Source organism: Nilaparvata lugens, chromosome 4, assembly GCF_014356525.2.
Source record: "Nilaparvata lugens isolate BPH chromosome 4, ASM1435652v1, whole genome shotgun sequence".
Classification (NCBI taxonomy): Eukaryota; Metazoa; Arthropoda; class Insecta; order Hemiptera; family Delphacidae; genus Nilaparvata; species Nilaparvata lugens.
The window spans coordinates 44,321,009-44,342,980 of NC_052507.1; the positions used below are offsets into that span (position 1 = coordinate 44,321,009).

Here is a 21,972-nt window from a genome sequence, read left to right on the forward strand (position 1 = left end):
GCTTCAATATTGATTTGGCAAAAATAAAGAACTGGTTTGACCAAAATAGCCTGACAGTAAATGTGGAAAAACGAAGTTCATGCCAATAGTTACAAGTAATCAAGCTGATACAGCTCAGTAACACTAACGATGCATTCTTGTAATAATCCCAGGTCTGCTGGATGTAATTGTAGTATGATTGAGCGCGTTGATCATTATAAATACCTGGGCGTTGTCTTGGATTCCAAGATGAGTTGGGTACAACATGTCCAGTGTACTAAGAATAGGTTCAGAAAGCTGCTTCACGCATTCTCAGAGCTGAGTAATGTTCTCAGTGTGGATCAGTGCAAAGTAGTTTACTTTGCCTATGTCCAATCTATAATACTATATGAAATTCTAGCTTGGGGAGGGGCTTCCTCCTCAGTCATTGAGCCTCTTGCAGTCACCCAAAGATCTATTAGATACCCAACAATACAATACAATATTGTTTATCGAAATTCCCGTACTGAATGTTAGACAGCTTTTTATTAGATCTTTGTTGATCCACATCAAAAAATACAAAACGGAACTTCTAGGAGAAATAGTGAACCATAGCTACTCAACTCGCCACAGATCCAATTACAACTTTGAGATACCTCAGCTGATTCACGGCTCTGAATTGACAAATCCTTCATACCTGGCCCATATTTTGTACAGAAATGTGCCAGGGGTGATTAGTGAAGCAGAGGCGCTTAGTTTGGTAGCTGTACCAGATTGGTTGGAAAACATCAGAAGAACTACTCCAATCTTGTTATGTTCGGTGACCAATACGTCTTCAGTTTCCAGACAATTGATTGGTATTTATTTTATCATTGATATAACCGGTTTGACTGATTATCTATTTTATAATCAAAATATGATTAGCAATGGTATTGCTATCCTTGTCTATCATTCAACAAAGCGGATAGCGCTATCTAATTCTCGCTTTGCTTTGTTTCCAGATCGTTTTTCAACAATGTAGAATTAATAATATTTCTAATAAATCTACATTATGAGTGTATTCTCTATAATTTACTTCTAACTTCTATGAGCAGATTAAGCTTATGTAATAACGTGGAACTTCCCCCCCTCCCACACAGATGTATAGTCTAGTAGGGGGATTCCAAAATAATTATGTTGTATTTCATATTCGTGTATTATGTTTTTTTTTGGAAATAAATTGAAATTGATAAGTTTCCAACAAGAGTATTTTCTAGTAGTTTTGTGATAAATATAATCATTTTCTAGATGTCTGTAAGATGCATAGTTTTCAAGATATATATGCGGAAAATAATGCACTATGTGGGTAGGAGTGGGGACTGTCGACATGCTTACCTCCTTACAACCCTAAACAGAGCTGCGGGGTCAAAAACTGTCTTCCAAACATTTCTCTCTGAACCAGTAGCGGCTCGTGATCTTTTAGCTTGGGGGTTCAACCTCATGATCTATTGAGGATAGAGGTCAAGAGGATATATAGTATTGAGCATAATCAAGTGTAAAGGTAATCAATAATAATTTTAAGGTATTACCCCCGAAAGATTAAGCATATTTTCTACAAATATAGATTTTTTGTCCTGTTTATATTTTTATTGTTTAATTTTTACTTTGGGAGTTAATCTACCATCATGTTTTATTTTACACCTATCCTCAATATTAATAATGTTTGTCTTTAATAAATACTGAACCTTATTCATATTTATTCATCAAAATGCTGTTACGGTACCTAACACAATAAATTATATTCACACTCTCACTAAAACAAAATGGACATACTAGAAATACTAACGAATACACGAGACACACTAGAAATTACTAGTCCATATTCTTCAACACTCAAAACAAATTTATATAACAAAAAATGCAGTGAAATCTATCACAACTTTATACAGTATATACCCGAAACCGTACCGTATAACCTCAAAACTGTCATGCTAAACGCTTTCTACATCTTGTTTACCGCTTTTTTACTGTTTACTGCCACCAAATTTGAATTTATTGGTTATATTCAAGATGGCACTGCTACTGAATCCGTATCACGAATACTCAAGATTCATTCCGTGGTTTACCGAATGCTTCACTTGCCTCGGTTAGGTTCGGCTACTTTCGGATGAACTCGTGGAAATGTGGTTCAGACAGGATTGTGAACCAAATCAGTGCTAGCAAACCGATTCCCCTCCTCTGTTCCACTACCTCACCCAGCCGTGTTTTTGGGTTCACATCGGGAAATGAACACTGCTTTCAACCACCTCCCGTTTCGTCATGCCATTCGGTGCTGTTTCAAGCAAGCCACTCCGGCACCGGCCGCAAAACATCGACGTTAAGTTTACGTAGATAAACATTTTGTGATGTAATTTCATGAGTATAAAATAAAAATATAATTATATGAGTAGAATTCATCATTCTATAGGAGTTGGTTCAATTCTGGGGGTTCAATAAACCATTGAACACATAGGACGAGCCGCCACTGCTCTGAACCCTCTTTTGAGCATTTATCGCCTGGACTATTGGGAATTTGATACAATAGACATTGTGTTTGCAATAATCCACAACACAATAATAGCAAAACGAGTTTTAGAAATAAGCAGCTACTAGAAGTAAATATTTTAAACAAATATGAAAAGCAAAAGGATTGACTAGCAATCTGACCATTTTTTTGCGAAAGATTTTCAATTTAATTATCAACGATTTATGTACCTGGAAATAAGATCTTTCAACTCAATTAATTCTAACTTGAAAATAAAAATGTCAATAGTAGAAGATAAACCAAACATTCAATGATATTAATAGGAATTCTCACCTCTTGAGGCCTGGAAGAAGAGAAAGCAACATTGGTGTCAACACTGTTTCTTCTAGCTGCATCAGTCGATTTGTCTCTGAAAAATGAAAGTGAAAAAGGAATATTATAGGAAATGCATTTTTGATAAAACTTAATTTAAATCCACTACTTGAAGATCACCACTGAAATGCTATTTATCCTACTGTACTACAAAAAATTCGCTATTGTAATAACTATGACATGGCTGTGGATAGGTTAAGCCCAATGACCTGCAAATAAATAAATATAATTTTATTGTCGAAAAGCCTTTACAGCATAGACAACGTCAATCTATAACATAACAACAATAAGTTCAAGTCACACACTTCTACAGTAGTATACACACAATGCTCATGTAATGATGGTTAATATTAACAAATAGAGTAACAACAACAACAATAAAATACATTTGGACATTTCTACTATAGTATCACAGTTGAGTAATGAAGAGAAGTTGAATTTAGATAAGAAGATAATCAGACTAACCAACATTTATAGATAGGTACTAATTATTTACTAACATATATTTACTAGGCACTCATCAAATTCAGTCAATTTATAAAACGGATTTAATACTAGCCAACTATATATCTTTTGTTTTAATATCTTTTGTGACACATTATGTAAATGGGAAGGCAGTTTGTTGAACAGTTTTTGTCCTGTGATCTCAAAACTATTTAGAGATTTTGTCAGTCTTTGGTGCTGTATATCAATGCCAATTTCTGTAGCTTGTGTTAATTGAATGAACATCACTTCTTAACTGCAGGCAGGACAGGTTCTTACGGGTATAAATGAGGACATAATATACATACAAGTTCATTTCAGTTGGATTTTTTTGATTAATGAACAATGGTTTGCAATGCTCATGATATGATGAGTAAGTTATAGTTCTTAAAGCTTTCTTTTGAATGAGTAGAACATCATTAATCTGAGAAGCATTACCCTAAAGGATGAGGCCATAAGATATTATACCTACTATGAAAGAAAGAAAAATAGGCCGTTCTATAAATATTTAATATTTCATAAGTACTGCACCGGATAGACTTTTGAGCAAATGAATTACTCTGCTGAGCTTTGAGCTGACATATTTGATATGTGGCTCCCATGTAAGCTTTGAGTCCATAAGAATCCCTAAAAATTTCATACTTGCTAGATTATTCACTGGAGGTCATCTTTTTAATTTGAAATTAAGTTGTTCAGTTTTACTGTTATTAAGAACAAAGCTATTCGCATTGAACCATAGAGATGCTTTTTCCATAGTGTGTTTGCTTTCCTGGCTCAGAATGTTCAGATCACTGTCCAGGTTGAAGAAAGTGGTATCATCTGCATACAAAATTGTATCGGTCTTAACGAAAGCTGAAATGTCATTGATCGCAACCAAAAATAAGAAAGGACCAAGTATCGAGCCTTGTGGCACACCCGACTCAACCTTCAACAAAGACGACTTGTTGCTAATGCTACCTACAGTTACTAGTTGACTACGATTCATAAGATAGGACTTTAAAAATTTGAGAGCATTCTGACCTGTTCCATAATAGCTCATCTTTTCCAAGAGGATCGTATGATCAACACAGTCGAATCCCTTACTTATGTCACAGAAGGTGGCCAGAGCATAGTTTCCCTGTTCAAATGCTTGCAATACACTCTTAGTTAATTTGAGAAGAGCATCTACAGTAGATTTATTTTTTCTAAAGCCAAATTGAGAAGGTGCTATGATATTTAAACGCTCAAAATGTTCAGACAGTCGATTATCTATATATATAAAAGCGAAATGGCACTCACTCACTGACTGACTCACTCGCAGAACTAAAAATCTACCGGACCAAAAACGTTTAAATTTGGTAGGTATGTTCAGTTGGCCCTTTAGAGACGCGATAAGAACGGATTTGGAAAAATTTCCAAAGATACGCCCAAAATCCGCGTTTTTCCAGCGTTTTCTCAGCTTTATCGAGAACAAATGAACAGAAATTGTTCAAATTTAGTACAGAAGCCCAGCTAGTGTGTAATAATGTTGTGTTAGAAGGAAGTAGCAATAACGTCAAAGATACGCCCAAACTCTGCGTTTTTCCAGCGTTGTTTGCGCTTTCTCAGCTTTATCAAGAACAAATAAACAGAAAATGTTAAAATTTACTACAGAAGCTCAGCTGGGGTGTTAATGTTGTGTTAGAAGGAATTTGAAATAACGCCAAAGATACGCCCAAATTTTTGCGTTTTCTCAGTTCTTTCATCAAGTAATAGACAGAAAATGTTTAAATTTGGTAAAGAGGTTTAGCTAGGGTCTAAAAATTTTGTGATGCGGTGACTTTAATATTTCATCAAAGATACGCCCAATATCAGCGTTTTTCTCAGCTTTTCTGCGTTTTTTCAGTACTTTGACTTTCTGATGGAATGAAGCATGCTCAAATGAAAAATACATGCGAGCGAAGCGAGCCTGCTGATCTCATTTTTGGACGATCCAGTCGGGGGTCAGGGGGCGGAGCCCCCTGGCTAGACAGATATGGCGAGCGGAGCGAGCCTGACGGCTAGTATACTATAGTTTCAAGTATTTTTGCTAGAACAATACAATAAATATATATATATATATATATATATATATATATATATATATATATATATAATATATATATATATATATATATATTGATAACTACTTGGACAATTTCTATCACCCTTTTTGTAAATAGGCACCACCCTCGACTTCTTGAGCTCCTCTGGAAATACTCCTTCCGCTAAGCATTTATTTAGACAATGAGTAAGAGGCTTCACTCAAACTATTTATCACCTCCCCTAATAAGTTGACAGACATGCCGTAAATATCACAGCTATTAGAAGATTTAAAACCTTTGACAATTTCTGTACATGTTCAGGGAGCACTTCACAGAAATTAAAGTTAGCAGTCATACTGGGTCCCTTAACAGATTCTAGATCCAATGAAAATCTACCTGGTCCATTCAATGAGTCTTGAATATCTTCAACAGACTGAATAAAATAATTGTTTAGAACATCTGGATGCAGAGGAACACTCTTTCTAGCATTAACATTATTATCAGCAACTGTGTTTATAATTTTCCATGCAGCCTAACACCTGTTTTTTTTATTTTTCAATGTATTCAGTGTTATAGATTTTTTTGCTTCTCTTATTGATTTCTTATAACTATTTCTACATTCTATATAAGCCGATTTTGTTTCGGCAGTTTTGAACTTATCATTTAGACTCATTAGTAAAAACATTCGCTGCTTTAGGGCTGCCAACTGTGAACTGTACCAGCTGTTTTTCTTATTCCGTTTGCCTCTATTGTAGAAAACTTTACAAGCTCTTTCAGGAATGTTATAGTTGAATATTCTCAATATTCTTTATTTAGAAAAGAAATATGAAAACAAATCATAAGCTGGTTCCTTTTTACTATATATATCAGACCAGTCAGTACTATACAACGAATTTCTAAATTTATTTATTTTGTCTGCAGTCATAGGTCTTGTTTTTACTAGCTTTGATTCGGTATTATAACTTTTAACATTACTACTATGTGCAAGCTCAACAGATTCAATGGTCAGAAACTCATGATCCGAGTACGGGAAAGGAAGAACCTTATTTGAAACAACAGTACTCCTAATATTAGTAAATATATAATCAAGACCATATCTTGACCAAGATACTCTCTTGTATTTACGACATTTGTGAAAGTCATGTTGAATTGCCTTAATAAGTTTTTTAGCTCAAAAGAACTACGTCTATCTCTATTCAAGTCAAAATCCGAGTTCACATCTCCACCTACGAATAAATGATAGTTTTTAAATGCTAGCCCATGCAAGAAGTTGAACAGTTCTAAGAAAACTCTACTGTTACCATTAGGAGATCTATAAATTGATGTAATTATCAATTTGGAAACACGATTGATAACACATGTGGCTTCAAATTCAAACTCCCTGCAAAGAAAATCTACATTCAAATGGTCAAAATCCTCAACTGATTTTTTATAAAGATTGCGACTCCACCTCGAATGTGGAGTGTTCTATAAAAACTATTACAAAGAAAATAATCATCTAGTTTTAAAAAAGACAGTTGAAACTCTCTACACCAATGTTCACTCACACAAATAATATCAAGACTGTTATCAATAGCAAACTCATTTAACAAGTCTTCCTTACTTATTAAACCTTGCATATTAATGAAACCCATTTTAATTTTTTTCAATTCTATTATTCTGTTCATTATAAAAGGGTTGTGTAAAATTATTGCTATCAAATTGAGCATCTAAATTGATTTGATCAGAACAAACACCAATCACAGAATGTGTATCAACAGAAGTGTAATTCGAATCAAATTTTTGCCCATCCACTCTTCTAAAAAAGAATTAAGTGGAAGAGTAATGGGAGGAAATGAGCTCAAATATGAAAAATGATCCTCTACATACTTAAAAATCCTATCACTTATATACGCTTTTCCAAGACCATTCAAGTGCAATCCATGACTTGTGAAAAATCTTCGTCCTAGGTTACTAATGTCTATGAATTTTACGTGTGGATACAGGCTACATATTTTCAACATTGACCTATTAGTTTCCTTAATTGCGACGACAGGACCAGTCAGCCAGGTCGTACCGAAGAGAAATTGGAAAAAACAATAACATTTGTCCTATACAGTGCAGCCAAATTCCGTCGCAACGCTATTAGAAGATCTTCAGCCTCATTCTTGCTTACATCATTTGAGCCGGTTTGAATTATGACAAAGTCCTTTGCACCAAAGCTATCAAAGTTATTGGGTAAGACATCCCGGAACTTCGCACCCGGCTTTACAAAAGAGGTGAAATTGTAGATGTTATTCTTCATGAACTCTCTACACACAATTTCTCTCCTGACTATCAGCGTAATGATGTATTTTAGCCTCACAAGTGACACTAGCATTAGATTGTCCGGATTGATTCTTGGTCTTTCGATTAGACGACCTCCTATTACAACAATTAGGGATTTCACCTTTTGACTGTGTTTCTTCATACTTTTCCGACTCTACGTACAATTTGTCATGTAGGGTCCTCCATTTATTAGTTTCTCCTCGCTCCACAACTCTCTAATTTCTTAAAGCTAAGTTATCCGCCTCCAATGCTTCAATAGAAGTAGACATTGACTGCACTCTTTCTAATAGAGATTCATTTTTGTACTCAAGTGACTTAATTATTTGATTCGAATCCTCACTCTGACTCTGAATTTCAGATTTCAACTGTTCCATTTCTAATTTTAAATCCCTCACCATATTCATAAGGTCATCTCTTTGTTGAAAGAGCTCTAATTCACGTATACTGCAAGTCTCGTCATCCCTAACAGTTCTAATGTTGGGTGTATTAACACCCATCTCTCGCGATTTTAGAGTCTCATTATCTCCAACGGTTCTAATGTTATGTGTATTAACATCCATCTCTCGCGATTTTGGAGTCGATAACAACTCAATTATCTTATTTGGTGATTTTGAGGGAGTAGTATCATGTTTGAAACTCGTGAACCTGTGTTGATATCCGAAACTGAATGATTATGGGTACCTGAAGCTCCCATAGCTTTATTAATACCACTGTTCGTTTTCATAGAAGCAGAACAACCAAACGTTAAACAACGCCATGAAACTTGTCCATTTACTAAATCTCGATCCTTTCTATAACTGTGACCGTCTACCTTTATTGCTTTATTACCTGTTTTTGTTTTAAAAATTTGGATAGACATGGTGGTATTGAGTTAAGAAGTATGTAAAGGTGTAGTGAAAAGTTGACAGTTCAAACTCAGAAACAATTCAAAAATCGCCGCTCTCCAAACTCTATAATGCTACATCAACAGCTGACTATCAGCTTGATGTTGAAGATAATCCACTATCTTGATAGGGAATTTTCAGTCTAAAAGCACTACATTGGCTACACTGTTTGGTGGGAAAACAGCCGTCATGCGGATATCAATATTCAACTGAGTGGCAGTTCACAGATAAAGTCACTGATCTAGGTCAATCTGTGAAGTTTGTTACCTTATCAAAGCATCTCCACCTTGCTCAAAGACTCTTCAACTTTTCACAGGCAAAATTGCTAAGATCTTTTAAACATAACCTTATCACTTAGAATTTATGTGATTTTTTACACTTTTTGAATATTTCCTGTACTTCACGTCACTAATACGTCACTAGTACTGCACGTCGCTAGTAGTACTTGAACATTTTTATCAATTGTAATCTACTTGTTCTTCTTATTCAGAAAACTCATACTTATAATCTTCAATATATTTGCAATTAACAAGAAAGATAGTAGTATCCACTTGTAATAAGATGTAATAAGTTGTAATTTACTTGTACTTATTTGCAATATACTAGAACTATTTGACATAAATAATAATAAATTTGAGATTATCACTAAAAACAAGATTAAAAGTATTTGTTGAACTGAAATCTAGTATAAGCTCTTCTTAAGTAGAAATTTAATTTAGAAAGTCAATTACTTTTCAGTTATAGTGACATGTTTTTTGGGCTGTTCTACTCCGAAATCGTGTCCGCCGTACATGTGCCAGACGAGCGTCATCTCTCTCAAGCAATAGCGCAGTATGGCCGGGGGGAAGGAAGATGGCGCCTTCAGCAGATCAGATTTGTGAGTGGGTTTGCTGAAGTGGTTGTCGACCACTCGCACTGTGGCACTGGTCAGGTGTCTCACCACTGGCACACCGTTTGGAGGCTGCAATGCAACCAATATTACAGCTTCATCATGTTTTTCAGACAAATAACAATTTGATTTGATAAATCGGCTATGGATCTATAGTGAGGTCCACGTTGTAATGGCAGTGAAGAAAGACAGGAAAGCAGCGTGCCGATTCTAAGCCTTGCTGCCTTCTACAGAGGATAGCTGACACCGGTATATTTGATGAAATATTGTCTGTTCATTCTTGTTTAAGGAGTGGCCTTAGTCGAGTGGATCAGATGCTGGCTTTATGATTCAGAGGCCCGGGTTCAAAACCCGGCCCGGGCAAGATATTTATCTCGGGCCACTCCAGTATTTTGGATGGCACGTTAAGCGGTCGGTCCCTGCCTAAAAAGCAGTCGTTAGGTCAAGTCAGAGGCCCTTAAATTGATCAGTTGCGACCTGAAAACTCTGACACCAGACCTGAGCCAGCCAGGTCACTCGATATTATTATTATTATTATTATTCTTGTTTAAAATAGTTATTTTATGCGTCAAGAGAATATATTTTTCAATTATTAAATAGAAAAAGTTAAATATTTTGTTAATTAACTCAACATTGTTAAAACACGATCTCACAACGTTGCAGAACTGGAAAAGGAAAGCACTATCTGCTTTTTTGAATGATAGACATGGATAACAGCACCATTGTCAATCGATTACTGTCATTATAACGTGGTCCTTTCACTACAGTGTGCTAATGATTTTGAAGCAATATTTCATTGCGACATCAAAATATTCTGATATCAGGTTTAGAACAAACAAACGTTCAAGCATAATTTTAAACAATATTACTATATGTAATTTACTTATAAAATATCAGGCTCATAATAGATGATTACTTCAATAGATGATTCATTAATAATTATGAAGATTTATCTTTACATCGATCACTCATAAAACCATTAAATACCAGCCAAGGTTAACACTCTCAAGCCCCATTTACACCAGAGTTGTCAACTGATTTTTCAATAAATTGCTAACAGTTAATTTTCTATCCAATTAATTTATAGAAATTGAATTGCAGTATTCGTATTATTTTTTAAAAATTTATCAATAAATCTTTTTCGAATTCGTGGCTGCAGCACAAGTCTTCTTATCCTAGCCTCTACAAGAACAGAATAATAATTTTTGATTTGTGAATTTATTATACTTGGCAATGAAAAGTTATTCATTCGATTGGATTGAAAGTTAGACTAAGTTCAACTCGCGTTTCCCCCAAAACTTTAATAAGATAAAACTATCATAAAAAATGGTAATTCTCTTGGAAATTGTTGAAAACTCACAATGATTCCAGAGCCGGCCAACGCTTCGCTGTCGACAATATTCCAGTCCTTCATGCTGTCACTGCTATCGCTGTCCTTGCAGTCGTTGGGTGACCACGCAGGATCGGCTCCGCTCTTCTCCTCATTGGCTCTGGCGATGCCGCCTCCCCTCTCATCCGGGAAGAAGAACACTTGCACTCCGTTAGGATTATTCTCCGATCCTATAGCTCAACAAAAGAAATGTAAATGAATTCATATAATAATAATTTGTGAATACATTAATAATAATTCAGCTTGAACAAGTGAAAAGATACAAATAATAAGTAACTGCCATATAGTAATAGTAGTATCGATTCTTTATTACGTTGGATTTTTTTATTACAAAAACTACTCCACTATCTAGATAGTGAAGGAAAATTATTTAAATGCTTGCAGTGTTATTCAAATAGTAACATTTGGTAAAAAGTTTTATGAGAGAATCTGTTATCTCCATGTCACACCATTATGCCGCATCTACATGTTGGCCCAATGTAGGGCCAACTGATAACACAAAATTCCAGTAGTATATGTTTCAATGAAATAATGTAAATATAAACAATGAAATAATAGAAACATTATGAGATAAACGAAAATCATAAAAAATGTATTCACTCTTTTTTTCTAAAACCTGTTAACCCTTGTGATGTGGAAAGTGTAATAAAACAGTTGAAGAGCAACTCTAGCCCTGGAGTAGATAACATCAGTAGTATAACTCTTAAAAATATAGCACACCTTATTTCTGAACCACTGTCTTTTAATATGTGTTTTTGCACAGGAACCTTCCCGCTAAAATAAAACCTATTTTCAAACAGGGTGATCCAGACGTAGCTAGTAATTACAGACCAATAAGCTTGCTAAGTAATCTTTCGAAAATTTTAGAAAAATTAATAAAAATTCGCTTGGTAGACTATTTGAATGTAAATAATGTTCTGAATGAATTCCAGTTCGGATCCAGGCAAAAAAAAGTACAGAGGATGCACTGATACAATTCACAAATTCCATCACAAAAAAACATAATGGTGGTAAAAAAGTTATAGCAGTGTTTCTGGACTTGGCAAAGGCGTTTGATACGGTGCCACATCATAGTCTTCTGATTAAATTAGAAAAATAAGGGATAAGAGGGCTGCCATTGGATTTATTTAGAAGTTATTTGAGTGAGAGCGATCCCAGATTTTAATACTAAAAAATCAGTCAAATAAAAGAGAATTGAGTAAGTTTGGTTTGCCTCATTTTTTCAGATGTCAACTGCGAAAAAGTTTTTGAAAATGCGGAAAATGATATGTTTCTAATAAAGAACTTGCTGGACCAGCATACACTTGAACCTTAGTAAAACTAAATATATTACTTTCTCAGCAAATGTTGTTGGTAAACCACTCATGCCTTTGGAATTGAAACTACATACTCAATGTGATCAATTTGCTTCAGGGAAACAACTGTCCTGTCTTTGAGAATGTGAATACATTTGATATTTGATAACACCTAGATATTTAGGTGTTATTGTTGATGAGTGCCTAAGATGGGATCATCACATAAAGTTCACCATTAAAAAATTAAAATTCATAAATTATAAATTCTATAAAATTAATAAAATACTGGACAGAAAGCAAATAAAAGTTGTTTACTTTGCTTTAGTTGAATCAATACTAAGATATGGAATCACAGTATGGGGAGGTACATAAGATTCTCACTTGAATAGTCTATTTATAACACAACAAGGTGTAATTAAAACTATACTCCGCAAACCCAGAGACTATCCTACACAGCAGGTATTCAGAGACTTTGATGTCATGACTCTGAGGCAATTATATATAAAAATACTGATAAAATACATTAATAACTATATACAGCCCTTTGAGGAATCTGATAGGCCATCTTATTCATTCAGACCTAACATAGTGAGAAAATACAAAGTATATCACAGCAACCTGAGTATAGCTCGGAGACAGCTTATTTATGTTAGCTCCAAGTTCATCAACATGGTACCTGAAGAATTTCTAGCTCATTGTCAAAATAGTAAAATATTGAATAAATGGATATGTGATAATTTTTTCCAAGAATTGGGGTTCCTGTCAATACCTTGAGTGAATAAGATAACCATAGCAGATTATACATAGCATGTTTTCTATTTTCTATATGTTTCAAGGTCCCCTGAGTCCAAAAACATGATTTTTTGTGTGTGTGTGTGTGTGTGTGTGTGTGTGTGTGTGTGTGTGTGTGTGTGTGTGTGTGTATATGTGTGTGTGTGAACACGATCTCCATTCCTAATTAACCGATCGACTTGAAATTTTAAACTTAAGGTCCTTATACCAGGAGGATCCGACAATATGAAATTCAATAAAATTCAATTCAAAATGACGGAAAAAATTATGGATAATGTCAAAAAACCATGTTTTTCACGGTTTTCTCGAAAACGGCTCTAACGATTTTCTTCAAATTTATACCCTAGCTATCTATAAGCCCTATCAAATGACACGAGTCTCATTTCTGGGAAAATTGCAGGAGCTCCGTAATATTCTTGAGAAAAATGGCGGATAATCACTAAAAAACCATGTTTTACACGGTTTTCTCGAAAACGGCTCTAACGATTTTCTTCAAATTTATACTATGGAAAGCTATTTATAAGCCCTATCAACTGACACGAGTCTCATTTCTGGGAAAATTGCAGGAGCTCCGTAATATTCTTGAGAAAAATGGCGGATATATACTAAAAAACCATGTTTTTCACGATTTTTTCAAAAATGACTTGACCGATTTTTATCAAATTCATACCCTTTATAGTTATATATCAGCTCTATCAACTAGCATGAGTCTCCTCCCTGAGAAACTGACAGGGGGTCCACCCCATCCTTGAGAAATTTACTTTGTAACCTCCTTCTCGTGCTTGAGGTAGGTGGGTAGAGCAGTTTATTCAAAAGAACACACGTCAATATTTTATTTGTAGAACAGCTGTTTTGACAACTTTTAAAAAATCCTCAAATTTCATAATTAAAACAAAGGAAAATGTGCTCTGAAAACAATAACAATAGTATAATCGTAGTTTTAATAAAATTATTCAGCCGCCAATCGGCATAATGTTATTCCCCTAGATTATCCTCGTTTAAGAATGAGGCTTATAGATCAATGAGCAAGGAAATTTGTGTGAGTGTACCACACCAGATTTTTTTGATTGATTGTGTCGCAATCTATATAAATATATAAGCGAAATGGCACTCCCTCACTGACTGATTCACTCACTCTCTCGCAGAACTAAAAATCTACCGGACCAAAAACGTTCAAATTTGGTAGGTATGTTCAGTTAGCCCTTTAGAGGCGCACTAAGAACAGATTTGAAAAATATTTAACTCTAAGAGTGGTTTTTAAGGGTTTAAAGTTCGTCTTTTAGCATGTATATTCTTCTTATTCCAATCTCTTAATTATAATTGAAATGTCCATACCATATGTTAATATAGAACTATAATCTCTTCGAAACAGTTGTTAACTGGTAACTAAATTAATAATTTTAAGGGTTGACATTAAGTTGAGTTGACTTTGTTAAGGTGCGTACAGACTTTCGCTCTGCTCCGCAACCGAACGTCACTCCAGCAGAGCGATTGATGATCGACCGGGGAGCAACAGTGGTTCGACCGGGGAACGCGAGAAGATCTAACATCTTCCGTAACGTTCATAATGGGTGCGTGGGTGGAGCGGAGGCGGAGCGACTTCGGTACGATGGAGGAACAAGGGCGGTACTAGGGCGGAGCGTGCTCGGTGCGGGTTGGAAGCGCGTATATGTGTACGCAGCTTTAGGTTGGCACCAAGTTGAAGATTGAAATGCATTTAACGCGGAAAAAATGATTGGGCACTGCTACTTCAATCAGAGCTATTCCTGGGAATATTATATTACTAGACGTCAGGCTCGCTTCGCTTGCCATATCCGTATAGCCAGACGTTTAGTCTGGACCCCCGACTGGATCGTCCTAACACATGATAAAAATGCTCAAATGAAAAATGCAGGTGAGCGAAGCGACTGGACGATCCAGTCGGGGGTCCAGGGGGCGGAGCCCCCTGGCTAGACGGATATGGCGTGCGAAGCGAGCCTGACGGCAAGTCTATCATATGATTATTATACAGTGTATGAATATACATATACTATGTATGAATATGTGTTGTTTTGATCTGGTTTTTGATGAATATTATTACTAAAAAGATATTTCGTAGCAACTGTTGTTTTTTTTTCTTTTCTAATGAGTATTCTCTTTTCTTTCTGTATTGAATATGGTATTTCTAGGTTTTCCTGAACCTATGTTTTTTTTTACTTTTTAATTTTCCTAGTTTTCAATAATTATTAGTCTTAGTTTTAGGATGGACTCCCACCAGCGAGCAAGTTTTACTTTTGCTGGTGGAAATTTTCATTTTCATTAAATGGTTCATGCTGTGTATTAGAATAGTTAATTTTTATTATACTGTATCGTGCATGTTGTATGAAGATGGAAATAAATAAATTTGAAATTTGAATTTTGAAAAAGGCATTCAAAATGATGTATTTTGAATGTCGACCAGCGCCAGTGTGTGGATGGATGGTTTGCCAACGCTGGCTACAGAACACTTGGGCACGATTGGGCACTGGTCAGATTGCAGGCTGGGCCAGCGACTGGGCCAACATGTAGATGCGGCATTAGACAGAGCAAATACCGAAACGAAAAAAAGATTTCGGAGAGACCAGATACTACTCATTCCGGCCAAATGGAAGTTGCTGAACAGTTAATAGCTGATAAAGTTTTGATACACTATCATTAGAGGCATAAATTGCCTCCTAAGAGGCAAAGAAAGATATCCTGAGCAAGCTATTTCAAGTACATCTCTAAAAAGAATTGGCTTGAAATTATCTAAATAAATATATTCATTCTAAAATGAGAAATAAAAATAAGTTTCAATAACTTAAGATCTAATTCCAGTTGAAAATACAAATTTAAAGTTCAAAAGTTCCAGTTCATGGGATAAACTTGGTAACTTATTGTTCAAAATAATGTTAATTACAATAAATAATATAATCAAGTAAAGAACATGATTGTAACTAAATTTATGACATAAATGTTGTTTGGCTTGGGTGAAATTTTGGAATACCAGCTTGATTAATATTATCAAAATGAAAAGTTAATCTCAATTTCTAAATAGCAATGTATCACTTTTCTGAATTAGTTCATGATCGTAGTGAATCAGATTGCTAAGAACAATTCTATGAAGATGAACAATATCTGATCCACTTACACGATACGAACATGATAGGAGAGATGAGGAGTTAGAATGAATAACTACTGTAATATTTAAAAAGATGAGTAATAATACCTGATCCACTCCCATTTCCGCCATGCATATCCTGCATAGCATCCTCCATCAAATTGTTGACTAGTTCGACAGTCGACTGAGAGAGAGGATCACACTGTTCGTCGTTCATGCTCTCATTGATCGTCTCCTCGGTCGAAGCTGACAGATCCTCCTCAGCCAGATCTCCGTCACAAGCGAAATAGGTGATCAGCTGAGCCAAATATCTCGCCGAATCAGAGCAAGTTCTGATGTGCAGCACATTGTTGGAGGCCCTCAGGTCAACTCGGGGACTGTCCGATAGACGCAGAGATAACTCGAAAAGGCCAAAGTCCAGCACGCACACGTAGTCCGATCGCAAATCGACGTTGTTGTGCAGTTTGTCGGACAGGAACAGAGAGGCATCTTCGGCTATGAATCGCAGCGCAGACGAACTCGTTTTAGCAGCCATATTGCTTGAGATACTCAGGTTTCCCAGTGTAACCATTGAGCGAAGTGACAAATTGAGTGGTCTGTAAAACAAAAGCTCAATAACAGCTGAAATAATACATAAAATGTGAGGTATTATACAGAGTGAGTTATATGTATGGGAACCCTTCAATAAGTAGGAGACTGTTGTAAATATAATACAAGTTATATATATATATATATATATATATATATATATTATATATATATATATATATATATATATATATATATATATATATATATATATATACAGGGTGTTTCAGAAGTAGTGTCGAGAATTTTAGGGTATTGTACCTGGATGCTAGGAGACTACAAATGTCATATTTGAAGTGTCCAAAACTCAGCGGTTATCCTTATAGCTGCCATTTTGTTTTTTTCACTTAAACATTTTATCTCAAGAACGAAATGTTGTATTGATCTGAAATTTGGCATGAATATTTATGCTATAAAGACTCAACTATAAAAAATAAAAAAAAAATTTTTCGTTGAAATTTTTCAAAATGGCGGCCATTTTAAATTTTTGATGGCGAATATCTCGAAAACCGTCCATTTTACAGAAAATTTACAAGAGACAAAAAAGTTAGCAAATTTTTTCACGATTCCAATGATACCTAATTTATTAAGATTGGTCGAAGAATAACAGAGAAATTAATTTTTTTCGTACTGCATGCATGACCACTTTTCACCATTTAAAGATCAATATTAATTTTTTTTATAATTTCATGAAAACCGTTCTTATTACAGAAATATACAAGAATAACTTTCCTCCAAATTTTATTTTACATTGAAAAATATTAATTTCACTCAAATCGGTTCACTGATACTAATGCAGCAATTGCTCAAAATGCCGTCCTTCAACTTGATTACACAGTCTGCACCTTTCAATCATGGACCGTCGAACTGCTATAAAAGCATTTTCATCATCTTGAATGGCACCTGCTGCAGCAACCACTCTTGCCACAAGGTCTTCTTCGTTTTCTACTGGCGTGCTGTAAACAAGGTCTTTTATATGGCCCCAGAAAAAAAAATCTAAAGGGTTGAGGTCAGGTGAACGTGCGGGCCACGGTACTGGTCCACCCCGCCCAATCCACCGCTGACGATAGGTCATGTTCAGAAAGTCCGTAACAACATTTCCGAAATGAGCAGGGGCACCATCATGTTGAAACCAAATATTATATCTGTTTGCAAGAGGCACATCTTCCAAAAGTTCTGGTAGTATGTCTCTTAAAAAAGTAATGTACGTGGGAGAATTCAGACGATTAGGAAGAATGTATGGTCCAATCACGCGATTACCTAAGATACCCGTCCAAACATTCAGCGAAAATCTATGCTGATAACCACGCACTTTGACCTCATGAGGATTGTCTAAGGCCCAGACGTGACTGTTGCGAGAGTTGAAGATTCCTTCTCTTGTAAAGCTGGACTCATCGGTAAATAACACATTTTCTAGAAAATTTGGTTGGATAATGTCTTGCTGAAGAAACCAACGGGCACAGTTTACTCTTGGCTCATAGTCGCGTTCAACCAATGAGTGAACTTTTTGAAAGCGGAAGGGGTGAAGTCTTTCCTTGTTTAGTACACGCCACACAGAAGAAGCACTTGAATTGATTTGCTTTGCAACTGCTCTCGTACTCGTTCTAGGATTGAAATCGAATTTCTGCAATACTTCCTCTTCAAAAGCAACATTTCGAACTGCTCGAGGCCTACCAGCAATTACCCTGTTCCGTTCAAATGAACCAACTTCTCTCAGCCGATTGTGAGTTCTTGTGAACACCTTGTCGGAAGGGAGACGGCGGTTTGGAAATGCAGCTGCATACATTCTTCTTGCTTCGGTCGCATTGCCAAGAGCTGCTCCATACATGAAGTGAATATCGGTGTACTCCAGCGAACTAAATTCCATTACAATAATTAAATATTTGTGTAGAAGCAACGTAAGAAAATATTGAAACTGGAAATTTAAGATAGAAATAAGACCTAGGAAACGTGAGACTAAGAAATAGGAAGCACTACATCTGGTTCTTTACTTTTAATGAAACAACAATACTTTTACAAGACAAACATTATCATCTGAAAACCATTGTAAAATCATCTGTTTGCCCATATGGAGCCATACCGAGTTTCAAAGCTTCATCTTAAATACATCTGGAATTAAAAAATTAATATTGATCTTTAAATGGTGAAAAGTGGTCATGCATGCAGTACGAAAAAATTTTTAATTAATTTCTCTGTTATTCTTCGACCAATCTTAATAAATTAGGTATCATTGGAATCGTGAAAAAATTTGCTAACTTTTTTGTCTCTTGTAAATTTTCTGTAAAATGGACGGTTTTCGAGATATTCGCCATCAAAAATTTAAAATGGCCGCCATTTTGAAAAATTTCAACGAAAAAATTTTTTTTTATTTTTTATAGTTGAGTCTTTATAGCATAAATATTCATGCCAAATTTCAGATCAATACAACATTTCGTTCTTGAGATAAAAATTTTTAAGTGAAAAAAACAAAATGGCAGCTATAAGGATAACCGCTGAGTTTTGGACACTTGATACCTCCCTCGCGTTCGCTACCTTTCAGCCTGCCGCTCTGCTCTGCTCCCCACGCCACGCATCAACCAAATGAGTGGTTGACCCACCCGCCACCAGGGTGCGCCTCAGTCGCCGCCACCCGTTCCTGCGTTTCTATTGGCCGAGCACCGCCGGCCAATAGCAGCGCAGGTGAACTCGGGGACTGTGAATAAAAGGGGGCTACTCAGCTACCCTCGATAGCACTTGCTCACTAGCAGCCTTCCACTGAAGAGCCAGAAGAGACCACCAGCCGAGACCACTACCAGAGACCACTACCAGCCGAGACCACTACCGAGACCAGGAGCAGAGCAGCGAGCAGGCCAATGAGGGAACCACGGCGAGACTAACCGCAACCTGAGGTGTCTTCCTTGTCTACTACCCAGCCGATGCCTAGGAGGAACCGAGCCGGCCGCCGAATCCAGAAGAGGAGGGCCCTACGTCGGCTTCGCCAGGTGGAGGAGAGGCTGAGGCTGTACACCGCCGCGCCAGCTGCGCCCCAAGACTTAGCGCCCCAGCCTAACAACTGGCGCGCGGTTCTGGATGCGCGGGTTGGGTGCCGAACCGACATCGGAGTGTGTGCAGCGGAAGCCTACGACCCTGCCTGCCCGGGGTTTGACCGAAGGCCCCTTCTAAACGAGGAAGTGGTCGAGGAGGTCCTCCCGGCGGAGATTCGGCACGACCTCTGGCTAGTAGATCACCCGGTCAGCCCTCTCCGTAGCCCGGGTAAACCAGAGTGGAGACTGCGAACCATTGACTTGAGCCCCTGCCGGCCTGCTCTCGCACCAGACGGACCTGCCCGGGACCCTCGCGCGGCGTGGTATCGCGCCAGTCGACGACTACTAAACATCTAGCCTGCCTTGGTCCCTTTTAGGGCCACCAGCAACAATCTTGGTCCCTTTTCAGGGCCACCAGCAACAAACTTGGCCCTTTTCAGGGCCACCAAAAGCCATTTTTTCAGACAGTGGTAACAAACCCCTCGCTCGACCCGACTGACTAGCCCAATTGATGAACGAGCCACACCTTCCGCCATATCAATTATTGGCGCCTGCCAACGTGGGGCCACTCACTGTATGGAGATACAGTAACCCGTTACCACTGTCAAAACTTTTTTTTCAAACAAAATGTCAACCTAAATTTTCAACTAAATGTATGTCTTAAATTTTTCATCTAAATGTATGTCTTGAATTTTTCACACAAAAAATTCAAACTTATTTTCTTTCAACAAAATGTGTCTCTGAATCTTTCAATTCAGAATACCTGTCTGGGAACAGGCAATTTCCCAGTGGCGCCCATAACACCTGAACATGGTAGCGACTAGAACCGGAGCCGGAGACAGTGGAGATACGACCACCGAAGATTCGATGCAGTCAACCAGCCAGCACACCGAGTCTACATTCGCCGGCTGGCCTGCACAGACCACCGGTCAAACCGACAGCAGCACGACGCAGCCGCCCGCTTCCACCAGCGAAACCGGGGCAACGCAGCCACCCGCCTTCACCAGCGAGCCCGCTCGACCAACCACCCTGCAACCCAGCGCGCTGACCGTCAACCTGCCTGCTCCACCGTCAACCTCTAGTCACGCCACTACCGCAACCAGCAACATGGCCAACTTACCGGCTCCAGCCGTCAGCTACACCGGCAACCTCAGCCAGCTGACCAGCATAGCGACCCTGCTACCGTTCTTCCGCGGCAAGCTCCATGAAGACCCCATCACCTTCATGCGACAGTGCACCGAGCTGCTACAGGGTCACCACATTCCCAGCTATACCTGGGTCATGCTTCTAAAAGCGCAACTACAAGACGACGCCGCCGCCTGGTGGAGAGACTACGGAGAATTCGTCACCACCTGGGAACAGTTCCGTGACCGACTTCAGGCCCGTTTCTCGGGAGCCCATAAAATCGCAGCCGCTCACACGGAATTTTATGGCACCACCCACAAACCGAACCAGCCAGTGGAGCGATTCATCCGTCAGAAGCTCCAACTACAGCAGCGCTTAGGAACCAACCTGGCTGAAGACGAGGTGATCGCCCTGCTCATCGGTCAGCTGAGTTCCGAGCTTCGCACCCTAGTTCGAGCTGCTCGTCCCACGAACTATGAAGAGCTGATCATGATCGCCAACGACCTGGAAACCGACCTCAACAGTCGACCAAAATATAAGCCGCCTCAACCTACGGCACCCGCAGGGCCACCCCATCGAGAGCCGCCGCCGAGGTTCAACTACAACCAGCTTCCTCAGTGTCATTACTGCCCGGCCAAGCATTTTCATCGCGACTGCCCAGAACTCGCGAAGAAACGGCAGGGAAACGGCGATACTGGAGAGACTCGGACTCCACCCCTCCAGCACGGAAAGTAGGAGTCCACTACACTAACGATGAGGTGCAAGACCCGCAGCGCCAGCCTCGCAGGTCACCACCCCAACTACAAGCGATAACCGTCACCGAACCGGCCAGCCAGTCATTCCTTGGTCACGCCACCGTGGATCCTGCCAGCGTCACCAAGCCTCCTTCCAACGTCACCGAAGACCCCTCGCTCTTCTCGGCTGACGGAGACTCTCCACGGTACCTAGCAGCCGCACCTCCACGGGCTATCAAGAATGACCCAGTACCAGTCGTCACCCGGGTCACCGTCTCACAACAGCAACCGCGTCCGGCACACCCTTGCGCGTCAACCACCCAGCCGTCACTCATGACCGTCTCACTCACAACGGATCGATCGCCTACCCGTCACGCCACCGTAGACCCTGCTAGCGTCGCTAAGTCTCCTTCCAATGTCACCGAAGACCCCTTGCTCTTCCCGGCTGACAGAGACTCTCCACAGCACC

At 38.3% G+C, this 21,972-nt stretch overlaps 1 protein-coding gene across 3 annotated transcripts in view; it reads right to left on the minus strand.

The window, feature by feature from the left end:
- LOC111056989 (autophagy-related protein 2 homolog B) overlaps nucleotides 1-21,972 on the minus strand; it is a 113,131-nt gene that overhangs the window by 34,700 nt on the left and 56,459 nt on the right. For 2 of the 3 annotated variants that reach the window (XM_039427516.1, XM_039427518.1), the window contains 4 exons: nucleotides 16,142-16,629; nucleotides 10,799-11,004; nucleotides 9,281-9,510; nucleotides 2,795-2,870 (listed from right to left, as the gene is read on the minus strand). In XM_039427516.1, the coding sequence (XP_039283450.1) occupies nucleotides 2,795-2,870; nucleotides 9,281-9,510; nucleotides 10,799-11,004; nucleotides 16,142-16,629 (1,000 nt within the window). The remainder of the gene's footprint in view (nucleotides 1-2,794; nucleotides 2,871-9,280; nucleotides 9,511-10,798; nucleotides 11,005-16,141; nucleotides 16,630-21,972) is intronic. The other variant, XM_039427517.1, reaches the window with a different exon arrangement.